The sequence below is a fragment of the Echeneis naucrates genome, chromosome 22 (genome assembly GCF_900963305.1).
Source record: "Echeneis naucrates chromosome 22, fEcheNa1.1, whole genome shotgun sequence".
In the NCBI taxonomy this organism is placed as follows: Eukaryota; Metazoa; Chordata; class Actinopteri; order Carangiformes; family Echeneidae; genus Echeneis; species Echeneis naucrates.
This window is the reverse complement of record NC_042532.1, coordinates 21,675,465-21,693,432: the sequence shown is the minus strand read 5'-3', so window position 1 is coordinate 21,693,432 and position 17,968 is coordinate 21,675,465. Positions and strand designations below refer to the sequence as shown.

At 46.5% G+C, this 17,968-nt stretch overlaps 2 protein-coding genes across 3 annotated transcripts; one reads left to right on the top strand and one right to left on the bottom strand.

Annotated features, from left to right (window-relative positions):
• Positions 1 to 254: 254 nt before the first annotated feature.
• On the bottom strand, positions 255 to 5,350 carry LOC115035859 (uncharacterized). 2 transcript variants are annotated; one of them, XM_029493888.1, is made up of 9 exons: positions 5,322 to 5,350; positions 4,344 to 4,809; positions 4,031 to 4,152; positions 3,720 to 3,858; positions 3,456 to 3,577; positions 2,482 to 2,592; positions 2,259 to 2,365; positions 1,874 to 1,964; positions 255 to 1,720 (listed from the first exon to the last, which is right to left on the bottom strand). In XM_029493888.1, the coding sequence occupies exons 2-9, from the start codon at positions 4,438 to 4,440 to the stop codon at positions 1,607 to 1,609; spliced, it is 903 nt and encodes a 300-aa protein (XP_029349748.1). In that variant the 5' UTR covers positions 4,441 to 4,809; positions 5,322 to 5,350; the 3' UTR covers positions 255 to 1,606. The 2 variants fall into 2 exon arrangements, with proteins under 2 accessions (XP_029349748.1, XP_029349747.1); XM_029493887.1 differs by lacking the exon at positions 5,322 to 5,350 and adding an exon at positions 5,001 to 5,233.
• A 6,114-nt stretch (positions 5,351 to 11,464) lies between these two features.
• LOC115036048 (4F2 cell-surface antigen heavy chain-like) lies at positions 11,465 to 17,505 on the top strand. The gene is made up of 8 exons (XM_029494150.1): positions 11,465 to 11,820; positions 12,922 to 13,112; positions 15,827 to 16,000; positions 16,076 to 16,173; positions 16,256 to 16,398; positions 16,475 to 16,790; positions 16,875 to 16,934; positions 17,111 to 17,505. Exons 1-8 carry the CDS (start codon positions 11,465 to 11,467, stop codon positions 17,456 to 17,458), a joined length of 1,686 nt encoding a protein of 561 aa, XP_029350010.1. The 3' UTR covers positions 17,459 to 17,505.
• The last annotated feature ends 463 nt before the right edge of the window (positions 17,506 to 17,968 follow it).

Here is a 17,968-nt window from a genome sequence, read left to right as displayed (position 1 = left end):
CGTCCCGACTGGGAATGTGACTGAATAAAGTAATTTAACGAAGTTTAGTCCGGATTGTAAAAAAAACAAAACTAACGTTATAAGTGCTGATTAGTTGAATATGGTCATCTCCACACATTGTGAGTAAAAGTTTGAGTAACCTTAATCACTTCGTTATTTTCTTATTCCTGATTGTGGCTGATTTTAATAAAACTCACTTTTGAAGGTCGTGTTGTTGGATTGCTGGACTATATTAATTTTTTTATGGTCCAAACGATAAATAAGACAGAAATCTGCACAAGAACCAGAAATTAAAATAATAAAAAATACAAGTTATAGGAAACTTCAACAGAAACGGCGACTAATAAGAAAGCTGTGATAATCAATCATAGGCGAAATATTTTATTAGTGTTTTCTTAGTTTTTGAGTCTGGCGTTATAGCTGAAAACGTTGAATTCGTTGCAGGCAAACGAAGCACTCAAAAACACAATTCATTTAAAACACCACGACATTTAGACCTGATAGAATATTATTCCACGGTTTCAATGTTTGTGGTTTAAAAGTGCAAGCAATAATTTTACATTTATTTTATTTTGTAAACAATGAATATTATTCTTATAATACAAATCATAATGCTAATTAAAAAACATAACTTTATAGACACTTGATTTTGGCCTTTTCAGTGTATAATCACGTCGTGTTACGTTATCTTACTGACGTTTAGTTTAATTCCCTTAAACGCACCACACTCAGGAAGTGGGTGGGCGGGACTTAGCTGTGCTCGACGGCCTCCGATTGGTGTACCGTCCCGCCACTCCTTTGTTCTAAACCAATGGCTGTCCTGGAAACGGCCCAGGGGAAGCGGAACCAAGTGCGGTGATGAAACCTTCGGTGACGTCACGGCAGTGAGCGGCAGGAAACTGACGCAGCTCGTAAGCAATGGCGGGAGGTGATGCGTCATCAGAGAGCAGCGCGTGAAGGTGCAACACACGCTCAAGGTGACGTCAGGTTGTTTCACAATAAAAGCATGAACCTGTTCATGCTCAGTGAACTCAGTGCTGAAGACCAGAACTTCATGGACTCCAGGAGGTCCAGACAGTTCAGGGTCATCTGCGGCGGGGCTACTGGTTTTCATCAGGAACCTGAAACCAGGAGAATGTGACTTGTCCACTGTCCCGGTCTGTTGAATATCAATGTTGTATTGAAGACCGTGAACTGGAGAAGGAGACCATAAACTCATTAGGAAAACGTTTACTGAGGAGGAGGAGGGACAGTTTCCCATAGACTTCAGTACAGTTTGACCTCTTTACAACTTGATGCTCATAAGATAGAATTAAGATTAAGTGCTCCTCAGAGTAGACTCCTGGTCCTGGTTGAGAGACAGTCCAGTTCCAGATGTAGAGACAGTCATTGGCTGAACTGACATTGATCATCTGACAAACAGCTGATGAAGCTTTTTGTAGTCCACAGACCAGACCAGTCTAGACCAGTTCCTGAATCTGGATTCCATTTAAACCATTTCAAATGGCATCGGACTGGTCAAATCAGAACCACTTCAAACCAAATCGGGGGACAAATAACACTGGTCCAGTACATTCCAGTCCAACGGCAGCCACAGAAGACCAGTTCAGATGACCTGATACAGGTGGATCTGCCTGAGGGCGTCGGGGTCTGTGTCTCCACCCAGGTACACGTCGTAGTCCAGAGGGAGTTCCTCCACCCAGCCAGGCTGCAGCGGCTCCTGGAGGACACAACAGATCCATCAGAACAAATCTACAATCCCACAAAACACTTGAGTGTCCCTGAACGCCACACTGGTGAATAAGTTATTTCTGAGGGGGGGGGGGGTGTCAGGGTCCTCTCAGGGTCCAGTCAGTGTTAACGTGAGTTTTACCTGCAGAGTGTCCAAACTCTCCTGAAGACTTGGAACAGAGACCAGCAGAGACCCACACCTCCTGAAGTTCTGCATGATGAACCTCCACGCTCTGAACACACACAGCAGTTTAGAATTTGACTGTTTCACATTAAAAGCCCTATAGTATTTCAAAGGACAGGATTAATTTCTGAGCAGGCCTTTTATTGTGAACGTAAACCAGTACAAAAGATTCTGAACCGGATCAGGGCTCATGTTCGGTTCTTCCTGCATTTGGGGCCCGGCCTTGATTGGCTCATGTTGACCCTGAACAGGAAGTTCCTGCTTTTAATTTGAAGAAATATGGAGTTCTTTGTGTGTGTGTGTGTGTGTGTGTGCTTGTCTGTCTGCCTGCCTGTCTGTTCACCTGACTTGCTCCTCCGGCTCCATGAAGAACTCGAAGACGTTGTTCAGGACCAGAACGTCAGCATTCTGCAGCAGAACATCTTGTGTGCAGACATCAGTGTGGAGAACCTGCAGCAGACCAGAGTCCACATCAGAACCAGGACCTACTGACTCACTTTCTGAATCACAATGATGATACACAGTTGGTCTGACTCATATTGGACACACACACGGGGAGGACTGACCTGAACTCTGTCGGTCAGTCTGTATTTGTGCAGCATTTTATTCTGCAGCTGAACAAACTCCTCACTGAGCTCCAGACCGAGAAGACGAGAGGCCGAGCTGTACACATAACCCTGAACACACACGAGTGTTGGGCAAGTTACTTCAACACTAAGGCATTATTTATTACTTGTTACTGTCATTAGAGTCATTCATTACGTTATAATATCACTGTATTTGAAATGTAAGGCATTACAGTACTTTTAAGTTACTCTCACCAAAATAACTGAAATATGGATTTGGTATTTGGCCGTGATATCTGATGGAGCTCGATTTAAGGCTAAACACGCTATAATATGACAACAATAAATCACTGGGGCTATTTCGGGAAGTGGACAGATCTTTAGGTTTCACACACTAAGTGCATTTAACTCTGATATTCCTCATGTTCTTATTTGTGACGATGGGCAGATGTGAACGTACTGTCCAACGTTGCATCTGCTGCTGCAACCATCTCTTTTGTTCTGTGTAGAAGATGAGAAGGGAAGTGAAACATTGTGCGCTGACTTTTCTCTTCTGCTGATCTTGATTTTGTATGGAAAAAAACCCAGCACTTCAATCCAGGTTAAAATGCGTTGTAACGCATGTTCCTGACATTCGTACCAAGTAAAATATGATTTTTTTTAATGCCTCACATTACAGCAAAAAGAAATGCTTTACAGTAATTATTTACTTATTTTACATGTTACTCCCAACACTGATACACTCAGACAGACACACACACCAAATAACATTATTTACGAAGCTTTGAAGGTGCTGTGTGCGTTGAAGTTGTGGGTTTTGTCTTGTTGGTAGAATAAGATAAATCCTTCTGAGTTGATGTGACCTGAGACCTGGACACTCAGAGACCGTGTCTGCACTTCCTGGACCTGGTCCACTTCCACCACATTGTGTGTGTGTGTGTGTGTGTGTGTGTGTGTTTGGGGTGACCTCTGACCCCGTACAGTACAGCTCCCAGTCTGGATCCAACATCCACCAGAGTCTGACCGCTCAGGTCTGGAAGAACATTCTGGAACAGAAACTGAAGCTCGGACACGGAGAAGGAGTGAGAGATGAAGTCTATGGGAAAACCAGAGGACGGTCTGATGTGGATCAACAAAGACCTGTAGCATCCAGGTTCACGTTATAAATCTCCCTCATGTTCCCACCCACAACTAACCACACCCACTCAGTCCCAGGAGGAGGTGAAGCGTTGACTCACCCAAGGGAGCGGTCCTGCAGGAGCCGCAGGTGAGGCAGTATGTCCGGCTCATGGTTCCCACCTCACATAGGGAGTCCACCTGATCCTCATCATACAGGAAACCATCAACGTGAACGGTCGGCCGGGACCGCTGCTGCATCTTCATCACACACACATACACACATTATCATCATCATTCCTTAGAGTGTTTGTCATGTGAAGAAATGAATGGGGAGTTCATTCAGTCATTTTGTTGGACTGTGTTATTGTGTTGGTCTCTTGAAGTCAGTGGGGATCCTGATCCTAAAGTTCTGAGTGTTGTTGGTGAGGACCTTGGTGTGGGCGGCAGTCTCTGAGGGTAGCATGGCGTCCAGGGGCAGGAAGGCCTTCAGGTCGTCTGCGATGCTGCGCAGCATTGCCTTCCTGTTGTCCACCAGCAGGTCCTCCAGCTCTTCTGAGGGACACAAACACAGACTTCTGGGTAATGTAGTCCTGCCCAGCACCCGGCCCTGGACTACAGTGGGGGGGGTCTGAAGTGGGACAGCCTGCTGGTTATTTTAACTGTGTGTGTGTGTGTGTCCTCTCAGAGGACAGATGTCCCTGAACGTGCCGCGGGCCACGTGCTGCAGCAGGTGAGGTGTTTACCTGAGTTCCGGACCCAGTTCAGGACTTTGGAGATCTCTGTTGGACTCACTCTGCTCAGCAGAGCCTTCAGCTCCGATTTGGCCTCAGAGAAGTCCATGTCGATTCGGTCTGCCGGATCTGGAGGACCTGCAGACCGACGGGTCCGGGTTCCGGCTGCAGCTCTGCGGTTTAAGGTGGAGCTGGAACCCGGCGGCAGATGAACTGAGCCTGTTTGTCTGATCTATTTAGACGACCTTAAAAGACGGAAGGTTTTCCCCTAAAACTTTACTGCCAAACTCCGTTCAGAATTCACCGTTTTTAAAGACAGCGGTTGATTGAGAGCTGCTGTTTCGATGGAGGTTCTCTGTATCAGTTGTCGAACAGACTCAGAAATAAAAGCCAACAAAAGGAGGGTTTCAGTGGCCGAAGTGAAGAGCAGATTTCTGTCGGTCAGAGAAAATCCAGACTTTTTTTCTGCCGTTTGTTCCTGTTGAAATAAAGTTTTTAGATCATTAGTTCATTGTTAGCTTCAGAGCTAAAGTGTCGTCTATATAAAAATACACCGCAAAATAAAAACAGGAAAACGACACATAATGTTTGTCTACAAACTGCCTGATTCACTTCAGGAAAACATTTTGTTCACGGTTTAGTTGAAACATGTAATTCTAAAATAAATACCTGTCAACACTGAATTTATAATAATTTTATTATCACTGCTGCTCGTGACAGACCTCCAGGCTCGACAGCTCTGTGACGGAAGCCTTTCTTTGTCGATTAAAATTAGTTTTTCATTTAATTTTGAGACCAACAGGTGACTTCCTGTGGTTTCCTTAAATAAAAGCTTGTGTGTAAGCTGGTTCTGACAGTGGCGGAAGACGAGCAGGACAAACAGCCTCAGAGACATTTCAGCCCATTCGATCCATATTCCGCCATGTTTCGGGCAGATTTGTAAGTAAATGTTTCGGTTTGAACTTTGTTTGAAAACTTGAACACACTCACCACTACACCATCACGGGCTTTTATTGTCGATGTCCCCGGAAGTGCATTATGCAACTTTGGGTGTCCGGTCTGTTCTGTCCTGCAGGGGGCGCTGCTGATCAGCTGATCAAAGAACGGTCAATACGGATTGTTTACACTTTTAGAAAGAGATGTTTATATATTTAATTCTGACTTCTGCAAATTTCCCCTGAACATTCATAAATAAAATAAAACAATGACAACAAATTCATTCAGCAAGAAAAGGCAACTGTCAAATTTGAAAGATATAAATTAATAATGTGCAAAAATGTCCCAAAACTCTGACAATCCCGAGTCGAGACCAGGAGGCAGAGCCGCAGTTTAACACGCTCCTCTGCGCCTCAGTCAGAGCGGTCACCTGCTGAGAATAGAATAGAGTCTCTGTCTATGTTTAGGTCTATAGAAACTGTGTCTGTCCCCCGAACACCTAAATTTAGAAAAGTTAATAAACCCAAATTAAACAGAAGAGGAGCTAAAAACAAAAATCTAACTGAAATCAAACACACTGCGATCAAATGCGGACTGTTGAACATTCGATCATTATCATCAAAATCTCTACTAGTTAACGATCTCATAGCTGATCACCATATTTATTTATTTTGTATAACTGAAATGTGGCTGCAGCAGGATGAGTATGTTAGCATTAATGAAGCTACACCCCCCATGTTAACTTTCATATCCCTGTACCACAGGTCGAGGAGGGGGGTGGCTGCAATATTTCAGTCAGGCCTATTAATCAACCCCAGACCAAAATCTGGCTGCAGGTCTTTTGAAAGTCTCACTCTTAGTCTCTCCCACTCAGACTGGAAAGGTGAAAAACCAGTTCTGTTAGTTACAGTATGACATCCACCTGGTCCGTATTTAGAATTTCTATCAGAGTTTTCTGAGTTTATATCAGAGTTAGTACTCAGTACAGATAAAATCATTATTCTGGGAGATTTCAATATACATGTTGATGTAGAAAGCGACAGCCTTAGTTCTGGGTTTCTTTCATTACTAGACTCAATTGGCTTTTCCCAGCATGTGAATGAACCCACTCACTTCTACAATCATATCCTTGATCTTGTTCTAACTTATGGCATTGAAATTGACAAGCTAACAATTCTTCCCCAAAATTCTCTCCTGACTGACCATTACCTTATTACATTTGAGTTTACTTTAATGGGCTCCACAGCATTGAGGAAGAAATTCAGCTATAGAAGATGTTTATCTGAAGCTGCTGTGGCTAAATTTAAAGAGAACATTTGGTCATCATTCCCAACAATGCCATATCTAAATTCAAATGAGGATTTCTCCCAGGTTGATGACCTTGTGACTAGCACTATGGCCACACTGCGTTTGAATCTCGACAATGCCACCCCTCTCAAAAAGAAAGTATTTAATCTGAGGAGGATGGCTCCCTGGTACAATTACCAAATCCGTGCCTTAAAGCAGACATCAAGGAAATTAGAAAGAAACTGGCGTTCCAGTAAGTCAGAAGAGTCTCACAGAGCCTAAAAACGTATAAAAAAGCTCTCCGCAGTGCTAGAAGTTCATATTACTCAGCACTCATAGAAGAAAACAAGAACAACCCCAGGTTTCTCTTCAGCACTGTAACCAGGCTGACAGAGAGCCATAGCTCAGTTGAACCAGTGATCCCCGTAGCTCTAAGCAGTGATCATTTTTAACTTTTTTTCAGATAAAATTCTCATGATCAGAGAAAGAATTTATCAGCTCTTGCCTACGTTAGATAAAAATCTACTGAATACAGCAACTCCTGAATCAGCTGCAACACCTATTTTACACCTGGAATCATTCTCACCTCTGAATCTCTCAGAGCTAGCTTCTCTTTTCTCATCATCCAGATCATCAACCTGTCTATTAGACCCAGTACCAATCTTTGGTACCTTATCTTTGGGTTATGTACCTCAGACTCTTCAGACCACAGTCATCAAACCCCAGCTTAAAATACTTAATCTTGATCCAGATGTTTTGGCCAACTATAGACCCATATCCAACATTCCATTCATTTCTAAAATCATTGAGAAAACCGTAGCAAACCAATTACTGGACCATCTGGATGAGTTTCAGTCAGGATTTAGAGCCCAGTCTCTCCCATCGCTGGTTAAAGTCTCCAATGACATTCTAATGGATTCAGACATCAGTACTTTATGCTTTATCTGCTTCCTGTCGGCAACATTATGAGGAAACACAGCTTCAACTTTCACTGTTATGCAGACGACACTCAGCTGTACTTATCAATGAAGTCAAATGAAGTCAGTCAGCTAGTCAAACTTCAGACATGTCTTGAGGACAACAGTCTTCAAAGGTTTTTACTTCTTAAAATCCTTCTTTTAACATATAAGCTCTTAATGGCCAAACTCCATCATATCTCAGAGAGCTCATAGTTCCTTACTGTCCTAGCAGGCCACTCCGCTCTCTAGATGGAGGTTTACTTGTGGTTCCTAGAGTCTCCAAGAGTAAATCTGGAGGCAGATCGTTCAGTTATCAGGCTCCTCTTCTATGGAACCAACTCCCAGCATCGGTCCGGGGGGCGGACTCTTTAGTAACTTTCAAGACCAGGCTTAAAACTTTCCTGTATGACAGAGCTGATAGTTAAAAAGTTAAAGTCCTCTACTCTTTAGCTATGCTGCTGTAGGTTATTTGCTTCTTAAAGGAAGTTTTTCCTGCTCATTGGGGATCTGTTGGGTGAAATAATTCTATAAAGGGTTTGGTCTAAATCTGCTCTATATGTAAAGTGCCTTGATATAACGCTGATTTGATTGCACTGAAACTGCTGTGTTCCGGGACACAAACCTGCAAGAAACATCAGAGAGGAAGTCAACAGGATTTAGAAATGATATATTCTATTATTTTAAATGATTTACATTCTGCTGCTCTCTTCGTCATCATCCTCCTCCTGTGATGTTTCAGAATACTTCTGTCTGGAATACTTACAGCTGAACGAGGCAGATGACACCATCCACAGCTGTTGGGGGGGCAGCGATATATATACAAGAAGTGTTATATATATAAATATAAAACATCTTTTATCTTAAAAAAATAAAACTTTTTGTTTTTAAAGACACAAGTGTCTACTTACATCTGATGTAGGCCCTCAGCTCCTCAGCCTGTCAGAGGTGGTGATGGTGGCTCCACTTGTTTTTATTTCATTCATGTACATATCGTCACGTTTGAAATGACTTCAATAAAAATGGGTGAACATTGTATGATGTGTTAATCTAATAAGTGTTAAAACAGCATTTTGTTAGGGGTTTAAATTACTACTTGAATTAATATTTAATTTGTTTAATAGCTTAAGTCAAATTAAAAAAATAAAATGAAAATCAAAGTGAGGCTCGATTATATCCCTGAATAATGATTTTATATTTCGCTTCTCCCCTGATGGACTGCACCTGAATGAACTTCTGACTTTATTCCTGTTTATATTTATACCTGTAAGCTACAATAAATGTGAAATCAATGGAAGAGTCCCTCAGGTAGTAATTTCTTCTCCTGCTGCAGCGGTGTTACATTTATGGTGAAACATGTTCATCCTCTCCATCATTTGAACTCTTTGGTGTTCGTCCGTTAGTTTATAATCTGTTTTTATTTGAACAGTAAAGAATCTAAAATGAGCTCCAAATTTCTCACATCTCACACTTTCTGGGTTGTTACATTTAAATGTGTCCGTCCTGAAACACAGAAGATCTCTCAGTGAGTCTGATCTGGCCCAGATGATTTCTCTTTATCTCTCCTATCAAGGTTGCAATAGGCAGCATGAGATGTCATTAACTTTGAATCGTTGGCCTTTTAATTCTTCAGTTGTGATGAATTAACAGATAAACAAAAATAAAATGACATCATCAGGTGAGTATCAGGTAACAGACCAGAATGCACCTGGTTTGTTTTTAAAAAGAAACTCAGGTCACATTGGTTCCTTTGGACGTTTCAATCTACATGAATTCAGGAAGTCCACCATCAGCTCAGGTACTGCAGTCTTCACACAGACCTACCCATCAGCCTGCTGGGAGCTGTAGTCTAGATCCGGTCTAGATAAGTTGAACGAAACATGCACAGTTTGGACCCTAACCCTGCAGGACAAGCAGGAGCAGCAGAACTGGTTGGAGGCTTTGGATCTGATCAGCAGCCTGACGATCAGGACGCTGGTGGACTGTCTGGTCTCCTGCTTCAGAGACGAGTCTCCCACTGTCAGGAAACAGGCCTGTGTGTCGGCTGCGTCTCTGCTGCTGAAGGGATGGAAGGTGTGAAGGTTTACTGAGTTTAATGAAGCTAAACTGATGGGAAGTTTGTGAAGAACAAAAGATGAGTTTTAATCCAGAGCTTCTCAAACATCTCCAGATTAAAGTTCTAGTCACTGAAAGAAACCCTACAGCCCGTCTGACAAGTATGTTGATGTCTTCAGTGTTGGATTAGTGTCAAGGGTTAGGGGTTAGGGTTAGGGTAGATGACACAGACAACCATAAGTGCATTTCCCACATATCCACAGTGCAGCTGAACAAAACCAACATAGAATATAAAAACAGGAAGAGAATTTAACATTTAACATTTAACCAAAAAACAATAGAAACAATGAGAAAACCTGAACCAGATTTTCTGACAGACTTAAAATATAAAACAATTCAAGGGGGCTTCTGAGGCTCTGATTGTGGACTCATCTGAACTCGTTGTGGACAAACCCTAACCTGTGATTGTCGCAGCAGCTTTGGGTGTGTTGATTTTGTCATCAGCAGACGCGCAGGAGACCATGCAGATCTGCGTCTGGCTGCCTGCCAGCGTGTCCAGAGACAAACTGCAGGACTTCCTGCTGATTTTTCAAATATTTGTTTAAAATTAATATTGTTGGAATGAAATAAAATGGACTTTTGTCACTTTTGTTTGACACTCATGAAGACTGTTGAATGGCAGCATGTGAGGTTTGGACTTTGTGAAAAGTTTAATGAGCTGGACCCATTTGAATTTGAATTAAATCGCCTTTTATAGTCCTCAGAGCTTCAGTTCACAGAGATGAACCACCAGACAAGACTGAATGTGGCTCTTAAATGGCAAAGAGGTCCTGGAAGTCCTTCAGCAGGTTCCTATCTGGTCTTCAGGAGGCTGCGTTGGCCTATAGAGGCTGCATGTGTCTTTGGAGGTGGTGGACTCTGATGGGGTCTTTGGTCCTTCAGGAGGTCTAAGGAGCACAAGATGTTCTGGAGGTCTGTGGTTTGTAGAAATCCTGATGCCTTCTTTGCTGTTTGTTTATTTGTAGGGAATTCAAAGAAATAATTGATGATGGAATCCAGAAGAACGAAGCGGACTGTCACTACACCAGCCTGCAGGTACCTCTTCTTTTCCTTGTTTTGTATTCACACGACAACAAGGCTGTCGTTGAACACAACACTGAGCCCTGTGGCTTCCCTCCCAGCTCTGTGTGTTTATGTGTGACCGCTCAGTTTTCTCAGCTCACCTTTCTGCTGCCACATGAATGAGTGAAATGATGAACTCGTTCTGGGGTGAATCGTCCCTGCTGATTCTCTGTCATCCCTCCTCCTCTGTAGTGAACTGGTCCTGGTCCTGGTCCTGGTCCTGGTCCTGGATCTGGGGGTTCACCTACAGCTTGTGTTTGCAGGTGAAGCATCTGTGTGACAGCTTCTGCTGCTGGAGATCAGACACGCCGTATCCAAAGGGCCTGAAATAAATGGCTCTGTGACAGCAAGGAGACGGATCTGTGTGTTTCAGTTCAAACGTGATGATGACTGTTGTTGTTATTATTTATTTATGTGTGTAGAAATGTCTCTGGGTAAACCAGTCAATGCAGAAGATCCTGGACCAATCCCTTCAGCGCTGCCTTCAGGGCACTCGGAAATATCTGTTGTCATGGTGATAATGTGTGGATGAAACGTTGATGTCATTTATACGTCAGCACGCTGACACTGTTGTGTTACCATTTACTAATGAAAGTCTGTGTGTGTGTGTGTGTGTGTGTGTGTGTGTGTGTGTGTGTGTGTGTGTGTGTGTGTGTGTGTGTGTGTGTGAGAGAGTGACCGTGGTTTTTCCGACAGCATTGAACGCCCCGGACCTCGCCCGGTGACTCACTGGTCGGTTCTGTCTGTCTGTCGGTGAATTAACGGCAGGTTGTCGGTATGAACACGGAGGAGACCAACGTGGACCTGCAGGACAACCGGACCAGGGATGCGGATCCTTCGGATCAGAGGGATCAGAGGGATCCGGCTTCGGTCGCTGCGGATGCTGATGCGACAGAGGCCGATGTAAGTGAGACGGACCTGGACCAGGACCAGGACCGGGACCGGGACCAGGACCAGGAGGAGCAGGAGAAGCAGCCAATGACGGGGGGGGGCCGGGCTGCGGACTCGCAGTCTGCCGGCGAGGACACGGAGAAAAACGGCTCTGTGAAGCTGAAGATCCCGGAGAACCCGGAGGAACCGAAGTTCACCGGACTGAGCAAGGAGGAGCTGCTGCGGGTGGCCGGGACCCCGGGGTGAGGACCCGAACCTTACCGGACCTGACCGGACCTGACCTCTGACACCTTTTTAGTCATCACATCCATCAGCTGTCTGACACATGCGCAGTGCGGAGTGCTGAGGACATTTTAATGAAGACAGACTGAAGGACTGATGGACAAACTGAAGACAGACCTAAGGACAGACTGAAGGACAGACTGAAGGACAGACTGAAGACGGACTGAAGACAGACTGATGGACAGACTGACAACAGACTGAAGGACTGATGGACAGACTGAAGACAGACTGACGACAGACTGAAGGACGGACTGAAGACAGACTGAAGGACAGACTGAAGACAGACTGATGGACAGACTGAAGACAGACTGACGACAGACTGAAGGACGGACTGAAGACAGACTGAAGGACGGACTGAAGACAGACTGAAGGACGGACTGAAGACAGACTGAAGGACAGACTGAAGACAGACTGATGGACAGACTGAAGACAGACTGACGACAGACAGAAGGACGGACTGAAGACAGACTGAAGGACAGACTGAAGACAGACTGATGGACAGACTGAAGACAGACTGAGGGACTGATGGACAGACTGAAGACGGACTGAAGACAGACTGATGGACAGACTGAAGACAGACTAATGGACAGACTGAAGACAGACTGAAGACAGACTGATGGACAGACTGAAGACAGACTGAAGACAGACTGAAGACGGACTGAAGGACTGAAGACAGACTGAGGAATTGATGGACAGACTGAAGGACTGAAGGACAGACTGAAGACAGACTGAAGGACTGAAGACAGACTGAAGACGGACTGAAGGACTGAAGACAGACTGAAGACGGACTGAAGGACCGATGGACAGACTGATGGATGGAGTGTAAGTTTGGGATCCAGGGGAAAGTCCAGGATGTTCAGGTCTCCTGAGAACTGGAGGTTTGGGTTCAGGTTCAGCTGGTTCTGATGCTGCTGGATCAGTCCAAGGTTAAACAATTGTGTGTTTGCGTTGTGAGCATCAACACAAAGTGTGCTGTGTGTGAAACCAGATTGTAGTTCTGAGCTCCCTGTTGCCCCTGCTGACTGGTTCAGGTCCTAAACTTGTCCCTCCTGTCTCCTCAGCTGGGTGAGGACTCGGTGGACGCTGCTCTTGGTCTTCTGGCTCGGCTGGTTGGGGATGTTGGTCGGAGCCGTCGTCATCATCCTGCATGCCCCCGAGTGCCGACAGCTGCCCGACACCAAGTGGTGGAACGAAGGACCGCTGTACCAGATCGGACACATCCAGGCCTTCACTGCCAGCCAGGACCTGAAGGGTGAGACCGCAAGACAGGCTGATGGACAGACTGATGGACTGAAGGACAGACTGATGGACAGACGGATGGACAGACTGAAGGACAGACTGATGGACAGACTGATGGACAGACGGATGGACTGAAGGACAGACTGATGGACAGACGGATGGACTGAAGGACAGACTGAAGGACAGACTGATGGACAGGCTGATGGACAGACTGATGGACTGAAGGACAGACTGATGGACAGACGGATGGACAGACTGAAGGACAGACTGATGGACAGACTGATGGACAGACGGATGGACTGAAGGACAGACGGATGGACAGACGGATGGACAGACTGAAGGACAGACTGATGGACAGACGGATGGACTGAAGGACAGACTGATGGACAGACGGATGGACAGACTGAAGGACACACTGATGGACTGAAGGACAGACTGATGGACAGACGGATGGACAGACTGATGGACTGATGGACAGACTGATGGACAGACGGATGGACAGACTGAAGGACACACTGATGGACTGAAGGACAGACTGATGGACAGACGGATGGACAGACTGAAGGACAGACTGATGGACAGACTGATGGACAGACGGATGGACAGACTGATGGACAGACTGAAGGACAGACTGATGGACAGACTGATAGACAGACTGATGGACAGACTGAAGGACAGACTGATGGACTGATAGACAGACTGAAGGACAGACTGATGGACAGACTGATGGACAGACCGATGGACTGATGGACGGACTGATGGACAGACTGATGGACAGACTGATGGACAGACTGAAGGACAGACTGATGGACAGACTGATGGACTGATAGACAGACTGATAGACAGACTGATGGACAGACTGAAGGACAGACTGATGGACAGACTGAAGGACAGACTGATGGACTGATAGACAGACTGATGGACAGACTGATGGACAGACTGATGGACTGATAGACAGACTGATGGACTGATAGACAGACTGATAGACTGAAGGACAGACTGATGGACAGACTGATGGACTGATAGACAGACTGATGGACAGACTGATGGACTGATAGACAGACTGATAGACAGACTGATAGACTGAAGGACAGACTGATGGACAGACTGATGGACTGATAGACAGACTGATGGACAGACTGATGGACTGATAGACAGACTGATGGACTGATAGACAGACTGATAGACTGAAGGACAGACTGATGGACAGACTGATGGACTGATAGACAGACTGATGGACAGACTGATGGACAGACTGATGGACTGATAGACTGATAGACAGACTGATGGACAGACTGAAGGACAGACTGATGGACAGACTGATGGACTGATAGACAGACTGATGGACAGACTGAAGGACAGACTGATGGACAGACTGATGGACAGACTGATGGACAGACTGATGGACAGACTGATAGACTGATAGACAGACTGATGGACAGACTGAAGGACAGACTGATGGACTGATAGACAGACTGATGGACAGACTGATGGACAGACTGAAGGACAGACTGATGGACAGACTGAAGGACAGACTGATGGACAGACTGATGGACAGACTGATAGACAGACTGATGGACAGACTGATGGACTGAAGGACAGACTGATGGACAGACTGATGGACAGACTGATGGACTGAAGGACAGACTGATGGACAGACGGATGGACAGACTGAAGGACGGACTGATGGACAGACGGATGGACAGACTGAAGGACAGACTGATGGACAGACTGATGGACAGACTGATGGACTGATGGACAGACTGATGGACAGACTGATGGACTGATAGACAGACTGATGGACAGACTGAAGGACAGACTGATGGACAGACTGATGGACTGACGGATGGACAGACTGAAGGACAGACTGATGGACAGACGGATGGACAGACTGAAGGACGGACTGATGGACAGACGGATGGACAGACTGAAGGACAGACTGATGGACAGACTGATGGACAGACTGATGGACTGATAGACAGACGGATGGACAGACTGATGGACAGACTGATGGACAGACTGATGGACAGACTGATGGACTGATAGACAGACTGATGGACAGACTGAAGGACAGACTGATGGACAGACTGATGGACTGACGGATGGACAGACTGAAGGACGGACTGATGGACAGACGGATGGACAGACTGAAGGACAGACTGATGGACAGACTGATGGACAGACTGATGGACTGATGGACAGACTGATGGACAGACTGATGGACTGATAGACAGACTGATGGACAGACTGAAGGACAGACTGATGGACAGACTGATGGACTGACGGATGGACAGACTGATGGACAGACTGATGGACAGACTGATGGACTGATGGACAGACTGATGGACAGACTGATGGACAGACGGATGGACAGACTGAAGGACAGACTGATGGACAGACTGATGGACAGACTGATGGACTGATAGACAGACTGATGGACAGACTGAAGGACAGACTGATGGACAGACTGATGGACAGACTGAAGGACAGACTGATGGACAGACTGATGGACTGACGGATGGACAGACTGATGGACAGACTGATGGACAGACTGATGGACTGATGGACAGACTGATGGACAGACTGATGGACAGACTGATGGACAGACTGATGGACTGACGGATGGACAGACTGAAGGACAGACTGATGGACAGACTGATGGACTGACGGATGGACAGACTGAAGGACAGACTGGTGGGTCACAGCCACTGTGTTCTGGTCCGTCAGGTCTGGAGCAGAAGGTGGACAGTCTGTCTCAGCTGAAGGTCAAAGGTCTGGTGGTGGGGCCGATCCACGTGGCCCCTCCTGATGAACCGGTGAACCTGAGCTTCGAGGAGGTCTCTGCTGACGTCGGAAACCTGGACCAGTTCCAAGGCTTCATCCAGGCGGCTCACAGGAGGGGTGAGGACACTCGGGAGGACCGGACCGCTGGAGGGGACTCCGTGCCAAACACTCATGTGTTCTGTGTTCTTTCAGGGATTTCTGTGGTTCTGGATCTGACTCCAAACTACCAGGGATCATCTGGACCCTGGTTCTCCAACATCAGTGTGACCAACGTGGCAGAGAGGCTGAAGGTCGGGCAGTTCTTCTGGTCTTCTGGTTCTCTTCATGTGATCCATGTGTCTGTCTTGATCTGGTCTGTCTCTGTCTTCTCAGTCTGGTCTGGTTTTCTGGCTGAATAAAGGCGTGGATGGCGTCCAGCTGTCTGGGGTGGAGAGAGTGTCCAGCGTGGTGCCATCTCTGTGGGCCGACATCCGAGCCATTGTCCAGAACGGGACGGATAATAGTCCAAACAAGAGGTCAGGAACCATCAGAGAGTTCTGGACCTGGACCATTGCACACTCATAAGACGAATGAATCTGTTGTGTTTTCTAGAGTCCTGATCGGAGTCACAGACCGATCCTCAGCTCGGGATGTGTCCTTCCTCCTCGCCTCCTGCGGTGTCGACCTCCTCATCTCCAGGGTCCTTCTTGCCGGAGAGATGGACGCCACTGAGCGCGCTCAGTCTATTCAGCACCTGTACTCTTCCCACAACCAGACCTTTCTGGCCTGGAGCCTAGACGGCCGATCGGAGGGTCACCTTGCTTCGCTGGTGGGTCCGGCTCTGGTGAAGCTGCACCAGCTGCTGCTGTTCACGCTGCCGGGGACGCCGGTCTTCAACTATGGAGACGAGATCGGCCTGATGGACATGGTAAGACTTGATCACTGTTCGCCTCAGTAACAGCAGATGTTTGTAGAACAACTGAAGGACTAAACATGATTATCTCCACTACAGGGCACCACATTTCCCAGAATGCTGTGGGACTCCAAAGAGGAGCTGAATGGAACTCGACAGGTAGAACACAGATCAGCAGCAGCATTAACATAATGAGCAGAAGTTCTGAGGTTCTCGTCGTGCCCTCAGTGGAGGAGAAGGTGTAGGTGCTCTGGAGAAAGGCAGAGCTTCAGTGCAGGTCCCTGGTTGTGGTGGTTCCAGGTGGATGACTGTGTGGCTCTGGTGTGTCTCTGCAGGAGGAGAGGACGCAGCGTTTGTCCTATCGCAGGTTTTTCTGCAGTCTGAGCGAGCTGCGAGTTAAAGCGCGCTCTCTGATGTTTGGAGACTTCCTCCTCCTCTATAACTCCTCCTCCTCGCTGGCGTACCTGCGGGCCTGGGATCAGAGCGACCGTTACCTGGCCGCCTTTAACTGGGCGGAGGAAGCCGCGGTGCTGCAGCTGAGCGACCCGACGCTGCCCCGACGGGCCACCGTCATCCTCAGCACCAACAGCAGTGCCCTTCCAGACAACAGCAGCGTGGACCTGACCAGCCTGTGGCTCGGCCCCGGACAGGCCGCGCTCCTCATGTTTCCCTACGCTCCATAGACAGTGTGAGGATTAGAGCTCCATTCAGACCGGACTGGACACTCTGAGATGAGTTAGAGTCATAGAGACAGACAGTAGCAGTCAAAAGTTTGGACACACTTTGTCATTGAAATGAATGGCAAAGTGTGTCCAAACTTTTGACTGCTACTGAATTCTTTGACGCTCCAATGAGAGTCCTGCTTCAGTATGACGGTGAAATGGCAGCCGTCTGTGGATCCACAGAGACAGACCTGAAGTCCGGTCCACATGGGGCTTTAATCCGGTTCGTGTCAGACCGTTCCCTCATGTCTGTTTTATGTGAATAAAATCATTCAATGTGATGAAACATTTGAAGCTGTGAAATGTGTGACAACAAAATAAAAATAAAGGAAAGAATCTTCATGTGAGCGTCTTTTGTTGAACATTCAGCCGGGTTTGTCGGTACTGAAGGGACCCCCTGTGGTCACTGTTGGTACTGCTGCTGGTTCATCAATGGGCTCTCTGGACAAAACAAAATGGCTGCAGTAAGTT